This window comes from Mytilus edulis, unplaced genomic scaffold (assembly GCF_963676685.1).
Source record: "Mytilus edulis unplaced genomic scaffold, xbMytEdul2.2 SCAFFOLD_1842, whole genome shotgun sequence".
Lineage (NCBI taxonomy): Eukaryota > Metazoa > Mollusca > Bivalvia > Mytilida > Mytilidae > Mytilus > Mytilus edulis.
The window spans coordinates 2,118-20,556 of NW_027267403.1; the positions used below are offsets into that span (position 1 = coordinate 2,118).

The 18,439-nt window shown below is 31.6% G+C and overlaps 2 protein-coding genes across 2 annotated transcripts; one reads left to right on the forward strand and one right to left on the reverse strand.

Annotated features, from left to right (window-relative positions):
- Positions 1-527: 527 nt before the first annotated feature.
- On the reverse strand, positions 528-11,868 carry LOC139505396 (BUD13 homolog). The gene is made up of 7 exons (XM_071295008.1): positions 11,742-11,868; positions 10,782-10,969; positions 7,465-8,129; positions 6,243-6,397; positions 5,113-5,293; positions 1,664-1,667; positions 528-799 (listed from the first exon to the last, which is right to left on the reverse strand). The coding sequence occupies exons 1-7, from the start codon at positions 11,852-11,854 to the stop codon at positions 624-626; spliced, it is 1,482 nt and encodes a 493-aa protein (XP_071151109.1). The 5' UTR covers positions 11,855-11,868; the 3' UTR covers positions 528-623.
- A 213-nt stretch (positions 11,869-12,081) lies between these two features.
- On the forward strand, positions 12,082-17,999 carry LOC139505397 (activating signal cointegrator 1 complex subunit 2-like). The gene is made up of 4 exons (XM_071295009.1): positions 12,082-12,200; positions 14,529-14,684; positions 17,015-17,073; positions 17,824-17,999. The coding sequence occupies exons 1-4, from the start codon at positions 12,123-12,125 to the stop codon at positions 17,969-17,971; spliced, it is 441 nt and encodes a 146-aa protein (XP_071151110.1). The 5' UTR covers positions 12,082-12,122; the 3' UTR covers positions 17,972-17,999.
- The last annotated feature ends 440 nt before the right edge of the window (positions 18,000-18,439 follow it).

The following is an 18,439-nucleotide window of genomic DNA, read 5'->3' on the forward strand; positions in this document are numbered from 1 at the left end:
ACAAAAAAATATTCAATAAAATTGCATATTTAGGGCTGTTATCAGGATGTTCTATAGCAGAGGTCCAAAAAAGTCAGTGAGTGGTCTAGAGAACATGGGGTATATCCCCCTCCTCCAAAGCTGTGAGGATCAAAAAAGTTGGAACTAGTTAACACCATAGGATAGTAACATGTATGTGATCCCATAACTTGTACAAAATATACATGCATAAGTGAAAAGAAAATTTGCACAAGATCTTTCACAAGCAATTTAAAGTGTGATTAAAAAAGATGTTTCAAAAACAGACATTAAATTAGTATACATTTTTTTTGTGGTGGCCTCATTATTGCAAATAGTATATGTAAGCATCTATAAAGTGGTTGGTGTAAAAATACAATTTTTATTAATATCCTGACAGAAACATCAGACAAATAAAGGCTTAGTCTCTTAAACTCCTGAACTTGAATGATAGCTGTCTCCTCCACACTTCTACTGTTCTAACGAGACTGGTACAATCCATTAATACTGACTGGCTCTCTGACAACCAGCAATAGGTTTCTTCACTACACAGCTGCCATTGAAATTACAAACACACAACTGTGTCTCAAGCTGCCTCTTAAAACATAAATCAACACTTCATTCCCTTACATATCCTCAACACTCCATTTATAAGCATCCTCTGTTATGGCTTTCTTGTTGGAAATGCTGGCAAAGTATTTAGCCTCAAAGCCATTAGATCTATCAACACCATCCCATCTGTAGCCTGGCATCATATTAAATCTGTTTGGAGGTGGGGGTGCCCCTTTATACTTTGGTAATTCTGAAAAATAATAAAATATTTAAAAATCTCCGGTCTTTAACAGACTGACAGATATAAACAATTTTAAAATTAATTTACAAGGAAACATTCTATAATGGCTGTATGAGAATACAAACGTTCAACTGTAATGTTTCTGTTTACAATCTCATTTGATTGATTGTTAATAGGGTTTCTGCTTATATAACACCTAAAAATTTTATTTCTAGCTACAGGTAAAATGGACAGATGAAAAGACAGCCAAGGGTAACGCTTAATGCATCTATTTCCATCAGCTAGGACATAAAAATACAACTTCCTTTTTTGTATGTTTTTGTGTGGCTGTTACTATGCAAATATATTGTTGTGTTGTGGTGTATACTGTATAATGAATATATGAATAGCCTGACCAGCAAATTTTATTATCTCCCCGTTAACATGTTTGACAAGAACTTAAAGCAAAGTAATTGCAACAAAATATTTTTAAGTTTTAATCTTTAGCATTATACCCCAAATATACACAGAAAAAAGTCCCATAAAATCTAACTTGAGGAAGACAAAAAAAAATCACTATTTAAAATTCCTATGGAGATTTGCATTGAAAAGGGAGATAACTCTTGCAAAAAAGGCAGAAATATCAATAAAAATTGATACAAAATTATAACTTTACCGCTTCTATTCATCAGAATGTATTGATTCTTGATATTTTAGCTGTCTTTAGAGTATAACAAACAACTCTAAAGGTGTTTTCATATCTTTTATCAAGCTATAATCTAGATTTCATAATTCATTAGTTGACCATTTATTGAATTTTTCAACATGTCAAAGTTAAGAATCTCAAATTTAATAAAAATAACTAAGCATGTATTCTTCTTTTTGTGGTTTAACGTTTCTTTAGAGAAGTAAGTTGCTGAAAAAATAAAATATACAGATATAGACAATACTAAATTTTCACATTATTTTTTTTCAAAATGGTCTTTTTTTCAAAATGGTAGCTTGAAATTAGCAATTTCTTTAATGAAAAATGCACGAAAAAAATAAAACTAGCTATAACACTTAGGTTTTGTACATTTCATGAGCAGAAGATTGTGTAATTTAGTCAAATACAAACTTATAACCCCATCAAAGTATCATACTTTACATAAATTTTAAGAAAAACAATCAAAAACTGACCAAAAAAGACTCTTTGCAAGAGTTATCTCCCCCTCTAAGGTTAATTTCCATAGAAAATTAAAAATGCTGATTTTGAGTTTACCTCAAGTTAGATTTTATGGGACTTTTTTCTGTGTTTATAAAGGCCATAATGCTATAGATTAGAACTAAAACATTTTCTGTTGCAATTAGTTTGAGGTTAAATCTTAGTTTGACTGGACTATAAATGTGTCATCAATATCCTCCCAGGTCGTTTTGGAGGAGTTGCACTATTAAGGCACATGGACAGAAAAGGAGAAAGACAGATGGACAAAGTGACACCCCTCCCCCAATAAAAACACCCTTTTGCAGGTGGTATAAAAATATCACAAAAAGCACTCTCTAATAACAGTCTAACAGAAAATCTTATATATACTTAAATTCTCCCGAAGGATGCACAGTTCAAGATAAATGCTGTTATGTACTTAGACATAGGTATTTTAAAATTCTAATCACAAGATAAAAGTCTGAAGAAAACATTTTAACTGGAACCATTATTCTAAATCTTAGAATGCCAGTCTGAAGTTAACCCCAAAAAATACAAGCTTAGATTCTAAGCAATAATATTTTTTAAATGTTTGAGATTACCCTGCATGGGACTAAATACAAGGGTTTTCAAACACAAGACAATCAAAGTGGTCACATGCTATAATTGACACCATTAACACATCATACAGCTCATTTGAGTTCTATAATGAATGGCGTATATATAAACACTAGAGTGCAAATGCTGAAATGTCTTGCCTTCTATACTAATCGTTGATTTTATGTTGCAGTGTTCTCCCCAGGCCGTTTTAGCGTCGCGGTACCTCGACGCTATATTTTTTCACTGTGATGCTATAATAATTCCCGCGACGCTATAATTATTTTTGAAGATGCTATTTTACTTGTCCTCAATTTTGAACTTTCATCTATTATCGATCATGATCATAAAAATTATATCACCTTTTGATTGTAATCCCTTTAAGTCGAACACTAAAGGCAATTAAGAGATTGAATAGCCAGGTGTTAATTGCCCTCAGGGTGATAACTGTTTGGATGCGAAATATCCAAAGCTGACGCCTGTGACATGACTAATACCACGTGTCTGCAATCACCAATTTGGACATGGAAAAATGCAATCACAAAAACAATTCGAAATCTATGTTTTGTATTACGAAATTTCAAAGATTAAAACGATTTTTTATTTTTTAAAAGGTAGTTTATTTATGCAACTCTCCAAAAAATACTTTCTTTCTCTTCCGGTAATACGAGAGCGAGAATTTTGGTTTTGAGCTAAAATAAGTTTTATACTTCTTTAAAAAGTGATCATAATTGGCTTAGGTTTATGTTTAATTCATTTAATGCATTAAAAGCGTCTTATTCATTCACAATCTCTTGTCAAACAATGTTTATTCTCGGACTCATTTTCGTAAATTTTTCTACGGCCACCATTGCACATTTTTGTGTAAACTACGGATCGGAACCGGACCAGATATGACAAAAATCCACATTTTCACGATAATGACAACAGACGAACGGTAGACAGAAAAAATATACCAATAGAGAAAACTATGCATTAATAGACTATTTGTTAGATAACTTTGTTAAAAATACGTTTCATTTTGATGTAAAGATAAGAAATAACAGGGACTAATTCATTCAGTGCCATGAAACAATGAATTTCATAAACATGATAAAAAAAAGTTTTTAAATTGATATTTTTTTTGCTACTTTTGCTACTAGTACTTTATCTTTACTTAATATAATATAAAAAAAATAGTTAATTTTGTGTACTAGATATTTAGTTTTGTATATATACAGATTGCACTATAATGAAACATTCATTCATTTGACTTATTGTTGGGTAACTGAAAGCACATGTTTATTTTTATTTGGCACAAGAGGAAAAAAATAATTCTGTAACTATAAATGAATCAAGAAAACATAAACTGAAACAACTGTTTTTGTTGTTATAGTTTAATTGTATTCTCAGTTATGAATTGAATAATATAAACTAAAACATATAAAGGAAATAGAGCATCAACGCGACGCAACAAATGACATTAAAAAAAAATACAGTTATTTTTTTTTAACGCAAAATGTGATGCTATCCAAAATTTCTGGGGAGAACACTGTGTTGATAATCCTAAATATAAAGCTTTTTACAACTGTCACATAAACTAAACATTAACCAAGAAAACTAAACATTGACCAATGAACTATGTAAATGAGGTCAAGGGTCAGATGACCCATGACAGGCAAACATGAACTGGTAACAATCCTACCATACAAAAAATATAGTTGACCTATTGCTAATAGTTTAAGAAAGATAGACAGAAACACAAAAACTTAACACTGAGCAACAAACTGTAAAAATGAGATCAAGGTCAAATAAAACCTGCCCGACTGACATAAAGATCATAAAATATTTCCATACTCCAAATATAGTTGACCTATTGCATATAGTATTAGAAAAAAAGACCAAAACTCAAAAACTTAACTTTGACCACTGAACCATGAAAATGAGGTCAAGGTCAGATGACACCTGCCAGCTAGAATGTACACCTTACAATCATTCCATACACCAAATATAGTAGACCTATTGCATAAAGTATTAGAAAAAAAGACCAAAACTCAAAAACTTAACTTTGACCACTGAACCATGAAAATGAGGTCAAGGTCAGATGACACCTGCCAGCTAGACATGTACACCTTACAATCATTCCATACACCAAATATAGTAGACCTATTACATAAAGTATAAGAAAAACAGACCAAAACACAAAAACCTAACTATAACCACTGAACCATGAAAATGAGGTCAAGGTCATATGACACCTGCCAGTTGACATGTACACCTTACAGTCCTTCCATACACCAAATATACCTGACCTATTGCTTATAGTATCTGAGATACGGACTTGACAACCAAAATTTTACCTTGTTCAATGATCCATGAAATGAGGTCGAGGTCAAGTGAATCTATAAACAAAGAATGAAGCATCCAGGTCTTCCACCTTCTAAAATATAAAGCTTTTAAGAAGTTAGCTAACGCCACCCCCCACCCCTGCTGGATCACTCTCCCTATATCGAGCTTCCTGCAACAAAAGTCGCAGGCTCAACAAAAATTAATACATATATATGTATATCATTGTATATCAAACCTTTTTCTTCGAATCTTTTGGTTTCTTTTTCTTTAAGAATTTAAGCATAGGATCATCTGCCCTGGTTATCTCCTTAAGGTGTTTATCTAAGTCATCATCATCTTTAAATCTAGCCATAGGCTTAGACGCCTCATGTAAATGTTCTTCTACATTTCTTTGTTGTTGTTCTTGTTGTTTCATTCTACATTAAATTTAACAATATTAGACAAAACATTATAGAAATAACCCAAATTTTAAAATTGAATATTGGCAGTTATCTTTATTACTGTTAATTCGGAAATTATTGCATGCATTTATTATTGCGATTTTGTCAGTTAAGACTTAAATGCGATTTTCAGAAAAATCCTGTTTAGTTCATATAAAATATTTCAAAATGCGACATTAAATTATTGCGTTTACCCAGTGTTCTCTGTCGCATTTTTCCCAATAATAAAAACCTCCCTATATTTTCTAAATTTACAGTACTCTGAATTAAAGAATACATCATTCATCATGTTTATCAAAATAGTTTAATGAAAAAAAGTACATGTACATTGTAAGTGTATGCAGGATAAGGCAAGAATGTCAACCTTTACTTTTTTCAATTCTGCCATTTTTAAGCACATGATTTCCATTCATTATTACAGCAGATTGTGATTCAAACCAACTATGTCCTTTCAAATAAGATTAAAATGTTATTTACAAATATAACTTTGTATGAGTTATTTATGAATGCATGGCAAGTTCCAGATGTAATTTACTGTTAAATAGCAGTGTACAATAAACTCTTTGTGTGTGACGTGTAGAACACAGAAACACAACAAATTAAGTTGGTACATGTATACAACAACATGAAATACTTTAATATACAGTACAATGCAGAATGGCAATAATAAGGACTAGCATAATAAAATCTGACGCCTTCATATTTGTATGTAGCTTTTTCTGAAATAATTAATCTCACATTTTGGTCTATTGTGTTGAAATAATAAATGCCTGCAATAATTTCTGAATTTACAGAATCGGTTTTTCGTTGGATTGGTGTACCTTAAATAACATTTTAAAAGTTTTTTTCAGTCCTCTTTGTTGATGCTGCTGTTTGTTGTTGATACATTTTAGCCATTCAGAGTATTTTCTAACACTTAACTCACCCTTTTCCCCATTTTTCATATTTTTCTTTCATTTGTCTTTCTTTCTCAAGTTGTTCAGCATTTTTTTCTGCTTCATCTTCCATGTTTCTTCTCTTTCCTGTTTTTCTGTCTCTGAAAACTGTCACGGCATCTCTTCCTAGAGCATCATTGCTTATCTGAAATTATGTATGACTATGTAAGTTTGCATCAAATTTCATTTTTATCATTCCAAGATTTACATTGATCAACATGCTGAATGTAATATTGTCAACCCTATTAATATGTATTTAATTGCTCCTATATATATTGCCTACCTTGCAATGTGTTATAACTGAATGTAATATTGTCAACCCTATTACTATGTATTTAATTGATACTATTGCCTACCTTGCAATGTGTTATAACGGTGTTATAAAATTGTGTTAATTCATATCGTACAGAAATCTTGAATCATCTGATTTTAATGATTGACTCTGGTAGCAGACTTGCGATGTCATACTGTTTTTGGTGCTAAAGACATGAAAATTGTTTTGCAGATTTTTTTTGTTTTTTTCACTATAATATACATTAAACTAAATCTCTACATTGCTTCATATTGTAACTACATATTTCAAATTTCCTACTTATAATTGTTTTTGCAATATAACTACAAGTGTTTTTGTGCAATCTTCTAAAATTGCAATAATAAACACACACAATAATTTCTCAATTTACAATAATTTCTAATTAGGTGTATTCTCCTTAGCAGACTACATTTATAAAACTTATAATTACTGTGCACCCGGATCCCAGGTTTTGAGGGACTGTTGGGCCCCACTTATATACTTAACCCTTCCATATTTTGTATGTGTCTGTCCCAAGTAAGGAGCCTGTAATTATGTTGTTATTTAACATGTTTAAATCAGTATATCATAAATGTTTTTTTGTTTGTATTGTACATAAAATCAGGCTGTTGGTTTTCTTGTTAAAATTGCTTTGCATTTGTTGTTTCAGGACCTTTTATACCTTACTATGTAATACGAGTTTTGCTCATTGTTTAAGGCTGCACTGTGACTAATTTTGTCTCATTAGCATGAATAGCAACATTACTACATCTGATCTTTTATATCAACAAAAAACAAGGGGTAAACTCAGGTGTTACAGAAGGAGTTACAGTTCCTGCTCCCATTAGTTTAAATCAATGTCGAAGATCCACCAATACATTTGTTTTTGTTATTGGTGAAACACATGCAGCAGACACTACCTTTTTAAAAGCATCATCTTCTTTCTTTTTCATCTTCTCTGCCTCCATTTTCATATCTTTAGCACTTTGTAATCCAGCTTTTTTACCAGATAATGTTTTACTCATCTTATCTTTTTTTCTGGGTGGTGATTGGTCAGAATCTGAATTATTCCTTTTCCTTCTTGGTGGTGATTGGTCAGATCCTGAATCCTTTCTTATTCTTCTGGGTGGTGATTGGTCAGACCCTGATTCATGTCTTTTCCTCCTCGGTGGCGATTTGTCAGATCCTGAATCATGTCTTTGCCTTCTTGGAGGTGATTCATCAGAATCTAATCTTTTTCTTGGTTCAAAACGAGATTTACGGATTAAGGATTTAGGTTTCCTTGCAGGTGATGAATCGGAATCAGAATCATGCCTCTGTTTCCTTGGTAATGATTGGTCAGAATCTGAATCATGTCTTTGATTCCTTGGTAATGATTGGTCAGAATCTGAATCATGTCTATGTTTTCTTGGTAATGAATTATCTGAATCTGAATCATGTCTTTTTCTTCTAGGAAGATCAGATTGTCTTGAAACACTTTTTTTGTTATATTCACTTTCCCTTTTATTCTTGAAAAAGGATTTTGTATTTTTTAAAATGTCTTCATCTTTCATACTCTTCAACAAGGATGGGTCAAAATCGTCATCTGTAAAAATAAAATAACATGATTAAGATCTTGTCAGATACTGTCAATTTGAATTCTAATGCAACAACGTTTGTAACGTTCATTTTGATTGGATAATGTCAATTATTTACATGGCATCAATTGACAATTGATGCTATGGGACGTACGCGCAAGCACAGACGGCATATGACATATTTTGAATACAGGTTTTAACGTTGTTTTCTGATAGTTTCATTAGAATGGAGATAACAATATTGCTAACGCGTCGCCAGTAAACTTAATTTGTGACAATCAAATCCCCAATTGATGCCATCAGAGCTTAAAATACAATACAGTTATATCCTAAATAACATGCATATTTGTTGAGTATTGAATGATAACCAATATCAGTATAGTTTACTTGAATAGATCCATGTTTTTTTATATCCCATTTCAAGAAAACTTAGCTTACTAAATGAAATCCACCATAGATAATACAACTGTAAACAGTAATGTATGCTGGCTAAATGTAAAAGTTGTTTACAATTTGGTTAAGCATGGATTAAATATTGTTAAAAAAAAGAGGATAAAAGTGCAATATGTGAAGGTTTTTTAGGATACTATAATCAGATTATAAACAACAACATAAAATCTGCGTCATTTAGAAATCAACATAATGCAAGTGCAGGTAAACGACTGATTGATATTTGAACATTCAAATACAATATAAAAGGTGAATTTTTGGTCTGTTTTGTAGACCTTTTATACATTGTAACAACATTAAAAATTTTCAAACAGTAACAGACTTTGCATATAGATTTTTTTCAACCTGAAATAGGATAACAGATGTTATGATATTCATTTGCCAATGGAGGCAAAAGTTAATTCCTATCTGACACAGCTCATAAAGTAAAATAAGAAATGCTGATGAATCTGAACCCATAATCTAGACAAGATAAAGAGAAGGAATAGGTCTCAATTTTATGATTAAAGTTGAATAAGGAATATTATCATGATGATCATATTCCCATAATGCATTACATACATGCTCTTGGATAAAAAAAATTCAGGCTACAAATGTATTATCATGATCATATGGACTCTTGTGAAGAGTTTTCTCATCGGCAATCATACCAAATCTTCTTTTTTTATATCTTATCATTAAAGTTTACATTTTAGACAATTAGTGCAGTATTTTAATGGACATATTTTTTTTAAATGTTTTGATGTGATATTTTTCCCTTACATGGGTTAACTAGAGGCTCTCAAGAGCCTGTGTCGCTCACCTGTTAATGTGTTTACTGATGTCGGCCATCTTCGTTGGTAGGCGGGGTCATTAGACACTTTTTTTTTTAAAATAGATACCCTAGTATTATGATTGTGGCCAAGTTTGGTTAAATTTGGCCAAGTCATTTTAGAAAAGATTTTTATACAAGTTACAAAAATTCAGAAAAGTTGTTCAATATTGACTACAAAGGGCAATAACTCCTTAAGGGGTCCTCTAACAATTTTGATCATGCTGACTTATTTGTAGATCTTACTTTGCTAAACATTATTGCTGTTTACAGTTTATCTCTATCTATAATAGTATTCAAGATAATAACCAAAAACTGCAAAATTTCCTTAAAATCACCAATTTTAGGGCAGCAACCCAACAACAGGTTGTCCGATTCAACTCAAAATTTGTGAGGGGATATATCTTATTCTGATGGACATTTAAATCTTGAAAGATTTGCCCTAAATGTCTTAGTTTCAAAGATATAAAGCAAAAACTGCATTTTACCACTATGTTCTAATTTTACCCATGTCGGCCATTTTGTTTGGCAGGTTGGGTCATCGGACACATTTTTTAAACTATAAACCACAATGATAATTGTGGCCAAGTTTGGTTAAATTTGGCAAAGTAGTTTTGGAGAAGAAGATTTTTAGAAAAGTTACAAAAAATGAAGAATAGTTGTTAAAAATTGACTATAAAGGGCAATAACTCCTTAAGGGGTCAACTGACAATTTTGGTCATGTTGACTTATTTGTAGGTCTTACATTGCTGAACATTATTGCTGTTTACAGTTTATCTCTATCTATAATAGTATTCAAGATAATAACCAAAAACTGCAAAATTTCCTTAAAATAACCATTTCACAGGCAGCAACCCAACAACAGGTTGTCCTATTCGTCTGAAAATTTCAAGGCAGATAGATCTTGACCTGATCAACCATTTTACCCCATGTCAGATTTACTCTAAATGCTTTTGTTTTTGAGTTATAAGCCAAAAACTGCATTTTACCCCTATCTTCTATTTTTAGCCATGGCGGCCATCTTGGTTGGTTTGACGGGTCACGCCACACATTTTTTAAACTAGATACCCCAAGGATGATTGTGGCCAAGTTTGGTAGAATTTGGCCCAGTAGTTTCAGAGGAGAAGATTTTTGTAAAAGTTTACGGACGACGGATGCAGGACGACGGACGACGGACGCCAAGTGATGAGAAAAGCTCACTTGACCTTTCAGGTCAGGTGAGCTAAAAATGTGGCGCTGAAAAGGGTTATATAAGCTAAAAATATCTGATTCTTTTTTAAATGTCTGCAACGCCAGACCCTTCTAAAATCAGTTGAATAAAATATAAAAAAGTGTGAATATAAAGAGCAGGATAAAATCACATCTCATATTAAATACAATAACAACTTTAATATGTCACCTTTCCCAAGTGTTTTCCATCGACCATCACTATGTCTGTAAGTTTCCAACTGTTGTATAGTATCTGGACGTTCGTCAATAATAGCTACAATGGTTGGGTCATCTTCCCCAATATCTTCATCTAGTGTATTTTCTAAGTTCTCTGGGAGTAGGGACTTTAAATCAACATCATCATCTATAATCGTTGATCTGAAGAAAATAAACTAAACAATATACAATTATTGTATATCATGTGTTAATAAAAAGGCACAAAGACATGATATGCCCATCCACAATCCAGTTAGAGAGGACATTGATATTGTATGTTGATCTATAATACTGTATACACATTATTGAAGTGAGTAAATTACTGTACATATTTCTAAAACTCAAAAAGCACAAGTTGTTATGTTGAAACAATGCCTAGTTTTATAAAATTGAATATTAAATTTTAAGATCCCTTCTTGGGAAAGACAAAGGACATGAAGGAGCAAATCACCAAAACAGCTACGGATCCACAGATCATTTTAAAGTATGTCTCCTTTATTTTCTTTTTCTTTGTGTTCAAATTGTAGTTGTATATATATGAGAAGTGTCAAAAACATGTTGTATTCATACTGAGCTGCATGTCTGTACCTTTTCAAGTTATAGTTGTCGGTCTTTCTTACATGTATGCTCTAGTTTAGGTCTTACTATATAAACATGTAGCTAGTACCTGGTAAGTCTGGGTTTTATCATGTTTATTCAAGTGTTTTGAGACTTTATTTATAAATTTTGTTTCAGAAAACCAAGTGATTTATTTGAGATTAGAAGTCAAAAGTTAAACTTCACTTGAGTGATGGGTCGAAGTACCCACTTCGAGTGACGACATAGCGAACTATGTCGTAGATGTAGATGTAGAGTGTTGGGCGATTTTTGCAGTGGGGCGACTTGACTTGCTTCCTTTACAAGGTAAAACAAGCCTCATATTTACGAAATGCACCTTATATGTTTTGAATTCGATTTTACAACTTTTCTCCTTTTCTTTTTCTTTTCATTTTCCTCTGGACCAGATAAATAACGTTTTAAATACTCCGCTTTGCTAATTTCTGCCATTCGTTTTGCGCTCTTCAATCTCCTTTTAGTATGGTAAAGTGTTCATTTTCGAAATACGTACTTTTTAATGCCCCAATTTATTTCAAAAAGAAGATTTCTAATTAAAAAAATATATAGCAAAATTTAATTAATATTTCAAATAAAGTTCAAATGATGCTAATTTTATTTTATAATTACAATACTCTATTATTTATGTTGCCCTGAAATATTATCAAATCTTATCTTTACTGTCCTGCATTAAAGTGAAAGTTGCAGTCTGTAGTGCAAGATGGATTTTAATATTCCATTAGACAAGCAGAATGTCATTGTTGAAAATAAAGGACGGAAAGAAAATGTATCACTGTTGGTAATGTATCGATTATACCTTTATATAACCTGTTTCAGCTTTTATAGACACAACTCTCCACAAGAGACCAAATGACAACTATGTCAACTATAGGTCACCGTATGACTTTCAACTATGAACCTTTTACCACATTGTCAGCTATGAAAGGTCCCGAAAAGACAAATGTAAAACAACGAAAAAACTAACGACCTAATTTATGTACAAAAAAATGAACAAAAAAATGAACGAAAAACAAATATGTGACATATCAATAAACCACAACCACTGAATTACGAATCCGGGTCCGTTTGCGCCCATTCACGTTCGCACCCACTCATGTTCACAACCTTTCACTTTCACACCCTACATGTTCGCACCCAAAGTTCGTTCGCACCCTACATGTTCACAGCCCAATCTTAATTGGTTTTGTGTTTAATAACTTTGTAAGCAAGTGTATTCTATTTAAGTATAATTGTTGTCAAAATAAAGTGAGACAGCATTTTTTCTTCTTCTGTTGAATGGTCATGTGAAGAAATCTTAATCATGTTTTGGATTTTAGTGTATTGGTAAAAAAAAAAATAATAATCCTTTCTAAAAAAAGTGGGATTCTGCCAACGTTTTATTTTGTGTTGAATAACTCTTAATCATGTTTTGGTTAGTGTTTTGCTATAACTTTGTTTCATTGACTAGTTTCAAAATGAAGTGAGATTCTGACTACGTTTTTTTGTTGTGTGTTGAATAAATTTTATCATGTTTTGGTTATAATAATGTTTTGCTATATTTTAATTGATTCCTATATTTTATTGTTTCATTGCATGTTTCAGATCAAAGGGACCAATGCAAGAAGCAAGCTGTTAAAAACAATTATCTTTTGTGTTTTTCATTTAAAATCTTCAATGTTTTACATACCAAGCTATAAATACATTCAGTATTTACACCAAAGCAATTTAAAACTACAATCATGACTTTCCAATTATTCAACTGGAATTTGAGTTAAAATTGGGCGTGAACGTGTAGAGTGCGAATGGACCTTGGGTGTGAACATGCCAGGTGCGAACATGTAGGGTGCGAAAGTGTATTGGATGCGAACAATCCTGATACCCTGAATTACAGGCTCCTGACTTTGGACAGGCACATACATACAGAATGTGGTGGGCTGGTGGGGTTAGACATGTAAGCGGGATCCCAACCCTACCCTTAATCATGTTTATTTGGGACAGTGGTGTAACAGTACAATATAAGAAGAAACTTTAAAAATCAGTTGAAAAAGGCTTAACTTGTCAGATGGATACAAATAGAAATACATCTAACAAAAACACAAAGTGGAAGTTACTGGTTACAAAATGTACTTGTTTATCCCAACAACAAAAAGACACTTAGGAGTTCGTACAGATCTGAGACTCCTCACAGTTATACTGACACAGTGACCATGGTGACAGCTACTTCAAAACCACTAACAACTAAAAAAAAAATTTGTGCATTAAAGACTAAATTATCAATCATTACACATCCAACATCCAATGAATTTAGTGTAAAAACATGACTTTGTAAGTATACTTACTAACTTAGGCTAAACTTTGTCTTTGACTAATATCATGTACATATATATTATATGAGACAGACCTTTTCTTTGTAAAAATATAATATATGCCCACAGACATGACAAATATATGCCTAATATATGGAAGGTGTTAACTGGGAAAGAGAACTAATCCCATATACAATGAGGGGGGTAAGGAGGGGTCCTGATCCCAAAATCCTGGGCTTAAAAACATGAAATCCAGAGGTCCTAAATTTAATTATAGTTAAATCCTGGATCCCGAAATTTGTAAAACCCGAAATCCTGAGCTTAAAAACACCCGATCCCGGAGTCCCGATAAAGATCCTATCCCCCCCTCTACAATGATGTAATTGATTATTCAAATTATTTTTTTAAAACTTAACAGTAAATTATAATAATTAAACCATCAATTAATTTTACATCTTACCAGTTATATGGCATTACAATATTTTAGATTTTGGCCCTTAATCATATGACATTGGTATTTGAAAATATTGAGGTTCAAACGTTCCAAAAAATCCACTTCATTTGATTTCTTGAAAAATTAATTCTTGGAATTTGACCCGAACTCGCCACAATATAGCCTTTTTTTTTTTTGTGCTGATGCAGTGTAAAGCAATTACCAACAAATCAACCAATCAATCTTCTGAATCTAGATTTTGGATGTTGGACCTTAACCATGATAACAGGTGAATGTCCATTATAAATTTTGAAGTTCTAAGACCACACACATTTGTTCCGTGTCAGAAATATGAATTGTATTTAATTTTAGTAGTATTTTTTAACAGGATCCAAGGTGGAAAGAAGATTTAAAGTTTGTTTCCTATCAAGCACCGCCTGTAAATAATGGAGCAACTATGGAAGAATGGAAAGATAGACTGAACTTTATTTCTGAGGATCTACATTGGCTATTACAACAGCCCCATGATAAATTTTGGTGTCAGGTAGGCTGTTTCATTAAATATGAAAGTTAGATGTTTTTGTACATAGATGTACCTGTTGTCATGATAAAACAAGCAAAAACTTGTTATGTCCCAGGCATATTATTCAAATGTATTTTGTACATGTATGGTTAATGCATATACTTTTACATGTCACAAATTGTGCAGTCTAAACAGATTGTTTGTTAATTGAATTGATCCTCCTTTAACAGCAAATTACATAGACCATATATACAGTCGACTCTCGTTATCTCGAAGTCAGCCGGACCAGAGAAATATTTCGAGATACACATAGTTCGACTCAAACGAAAACTGGAAGTTTGACAGAACAAGGGACACAACTCTTGCTTAGCTTGATAAAGCTAAAATAAATCTGGTTGACTATTATAAGGGGATCGATATTCTGGTATCAGATCGATGTAAAATACTTGTATGTCAAGGTCTTTCATTATTATAATAACATTATTTTTACTTTTTCAATTGTTTCAGTTACAACCTTTTCCTATGGCTTTTATCCGAGAGAGTAATTTCCAATCGATAGTTCCGTTATTCAGGTTGTTCATAGTTGACAAAATTGTTTATTCTCGGATACAAGAGACTTTAGCAAATTTAGATTCCTCTTCATTTTGTTTTATCTCACTCTTTTTTTTCAAAAGAAAATACAACAAGATTAAAGACGCTGATTGAGTAGTTTTTAGGTGATCATCAACGGAAGTCATAATCCTTACTTTATACACACCCAAGTTCAATAGTATAAATCACAATTAATTATTGTTTTGTAAACATTTTAAATACTTTTTCATGAACATTAACAATGCATCACTAACATGACTAATTATTTATAAAAATTCTATAAAAGATAATCTTAGATAAACACTCGTGGAAATAGCATGTCATAAATCAATACAGTGGTCAGTGACTGGAAATTTATTTACACGTGTATTGTCAGATTAACTCTTCAATCCATTTAAATGCCGGAGGTCATGTTTTGACATATGTGTACTAGTTCGAGATAAATAATAAATTGTTAATGCTTTTGTTAACCTTGGGATCGTAAATTTAGTTCGACTCAACTGAAATTTCGACTCTTCCAATTTCGACTCATCAGGAGTCGAATTACATACATTTATATGAAATAAAGTTCGGGACCAAAAGTTCGACTCATCCGAAATTTCGAGTTAACCGAGTTCGAGACAACGAGAGTTAACTGTATATAGAATATTGTAAAACATTTACAACAACTATATCGTAAGCATTCTATATTTTCTATCAAAAGGAGATGAAACAAATGAATTTATCCTTATTTTTTCATGTCCATTCATTACTAAAGAAGTTGATAGATTAGTAATCATGGTAATAACTGTATATCACTGATCTTACATATCAACATTTAGGATTTAGAATAAGATAAAAGACTAAATGGCTCATACTTTTTTTAGGTACACATGTCTTCATACTGTTTATATAATCTTTTTCAAAATCAGACTGAATGTGTTGATCTAGAAAAAAAGCAGGGTATATATTCACACCCATGACATCAATATGTTATCGTTATGAACATGGATATAATATTTGCTGCAGAACATGCATGAAACATGTGTAATGTTTGTGACAAAACATGGCTATGATATTTGCTGCATGACATGTATGTAATAGTTGCTGCTGGACATGTATTAGATATTTGCTGTTGGACATGTATTAGATATTTGCTGTTGGACATACATGTAATATTTGCTGCTGGGCATGAATTCAATATTTTTAGCAAGGAATACATGTACTATTTGCTGCTGGACATGTATGTAATATTTGCTGCTGGACATATATTAGATATTTGCTATTGTACATACATGTAATATTTGGTGCTGTACTATCATGTAATATTTTCCGCTGGGCATAAATCTGATATTTACTGCTGGAAATGCATGTAATATTTGCTGCTGAACAGGTATATGATATGTACATCTAGTCATGTATATAATGTTTGCTGTTGGACATATATTAGATATTTGCTATTGGACATACTTGTAATATTTGCTGCTGTACTATCATGTAATATTTTCCGCTGGGCATAAATCTGATATTTACTGCTGGAAATGCATGTAATATTTGCTGCTGAACAGGTTTATGATATGTACATCTAGTCATGTATATAATATTTGCTGTTGGACATTAAGTTGGGATTCATCAATTAATATACATTATATCCTTTAAAATTAGTGATATCTTGTCTAATGCTCCATCAAGGTAATGTTTGGTATATACAACTTACAAGTATTATTTCCGCTTATGAAAAATTGATTTAACAAGCTATATATATATTTGTTTTGTTTTAGGTGATACATGATAGCACCTTACAAAATTTGTTGGATACATACCTGCGATTTTCACCTAGGTGAGTAATTATATTCTTAATGTTTCATTCAAAAATAGATGAAACCCATTTTAATTGGATTATGCTATTTACTTTGTGATGCATATCATCTTTTAGACTTTGTTAAAGTTATTTTCAACATCAATATACTCTTAACATTCATGATATAAGAAAATGTGGTAAATAAATTAAAAGTACTTACATACATTTGAAAGTGTTTCTTTTGTTATCACTGTACAACTTTAAGGTTATATAATGTTCAAAATTAACTATTCAAATCAGTTAACGTCAATTTTGGAGTCAGTACCCTATTTCAAGTTGTACAAGACTCAGGCCATTCATTAGGAGGCGGTACCCGGTACTTTTACCCTCCTTTGCTATTGACAAGTACTGCCTAAATGTAGGAATTTTTATATAAGATATTCATGGAATAAATTGAAAAGTACCACCTAGAAACGTGGAAAGTACCAGTCAACATAAAAGATAATGAAACCCCTGACAAGTGCTTTGTGATTCAGTGCACATACTTATAAATTATCAAGTACATTATTAGGTTCTGAACTAAATTGTAACTTTCCAAGAGAAAAGAAATTTACTTTTTAAAACATTTTATTTTTTTGTATTTACAATGTAGGCATTAGTTAACTTTAAACATGCTAAATCAATAAATTATCTGTCTTAATGTACTAAAAAACTAAAAGCAAGAAATATAAACATCTTTCTTGCCGTAAAAAATTAAAAATAATTCCAAGACTATTTTCATGTTAACAGGTCCTATGATGTAATATACCACTTGACAGATGACATACAGTCCATACATAATGAGGTCCATAGACTGGTGTTCATGACATGTTTGAGAATGGCAACATTTAAAGAATCACAGGTATACAAAATTGTCTTATTTACTGTTAGATTTTAATGTGTCACTTATTGGAATTTATTGTAGACATTCCAAAATTGATGAGTAGATCTCTATTATTATCATGAAATCTCTACTACCAGTATATTTTAAGCTTTTACTTTAAAGTCAATATGTTTAAAGAAATACTGATTTAATTTTTTGCATTTATATAGTTTCTTAAAAGTTTATACCTCAGAGTAAGATCATATTGTAAAAAAAAAAAACCTTTAATTGATACCATGTCATTCTCACATAAGTTTGTACTCATTTTGAGCAACATGATGGTGATGATGATGATGATGACAATATTGAAGACAATGAAAATGTTCCCTTTCTTATTTAATTCAAGCTTCTTTTATTTATATTCTTGTCAAGGATATTGCTCTGCTTGCTATAGTCTATTTCAACAATTACAGTCCTGATTGGACAAATGTCAAATTTATTGTTAAGTTATCCTGTATTTTTCATTGTAGGAACATCATATAA

Excerpts from the sequence above, each read along its gene's own strand:
- LOC139505396 (XM_071295008.1), bottom strand. The coding sequence starts at position 11,854 with ATGGCAGAAATTAGCAAAGCGGAGTATTTAAAACGTTATTTATCTGGT. Across the intron at positions 8,130-10,781 it reads ATGGAAAACACTTGGGAAAG|ATGACGATTTTGACCCATCC; the intron begins GTGACATATTAA and ends TTATTTTTACAG. Across the intron at positions 6,398-7,464 it reads AAGATGATGCTTTTAAAAAG|ATAAGCAATGATGCTCTAGG; the intron begins GTAGTGTCTGCT and ends ACATAATTTCAG.
- LOC139505397 (XM_071295009.1), top strand. The coding sequence starts at position 12,123 with ATGGATTTTAATATTCCATTAGACAAGCAGAATGTCATTGTTGAAAAT. Across the intron at positions 12,201-14,528 it reads AAGAAAATGTATCACTGTTG|GATCCAAGGTGGAAAGAAGA; the intron begins GTAATGTATCGA and ends ATTTTTTAACAG. Across the intron at positions 14,685-17,014 it reads ATGATAAATTTTGGTGTCAG|GTGATACATGATAGCACCTT; the intron begins GTAGGCTGTTTC and ends GTTTTGTTTTAG.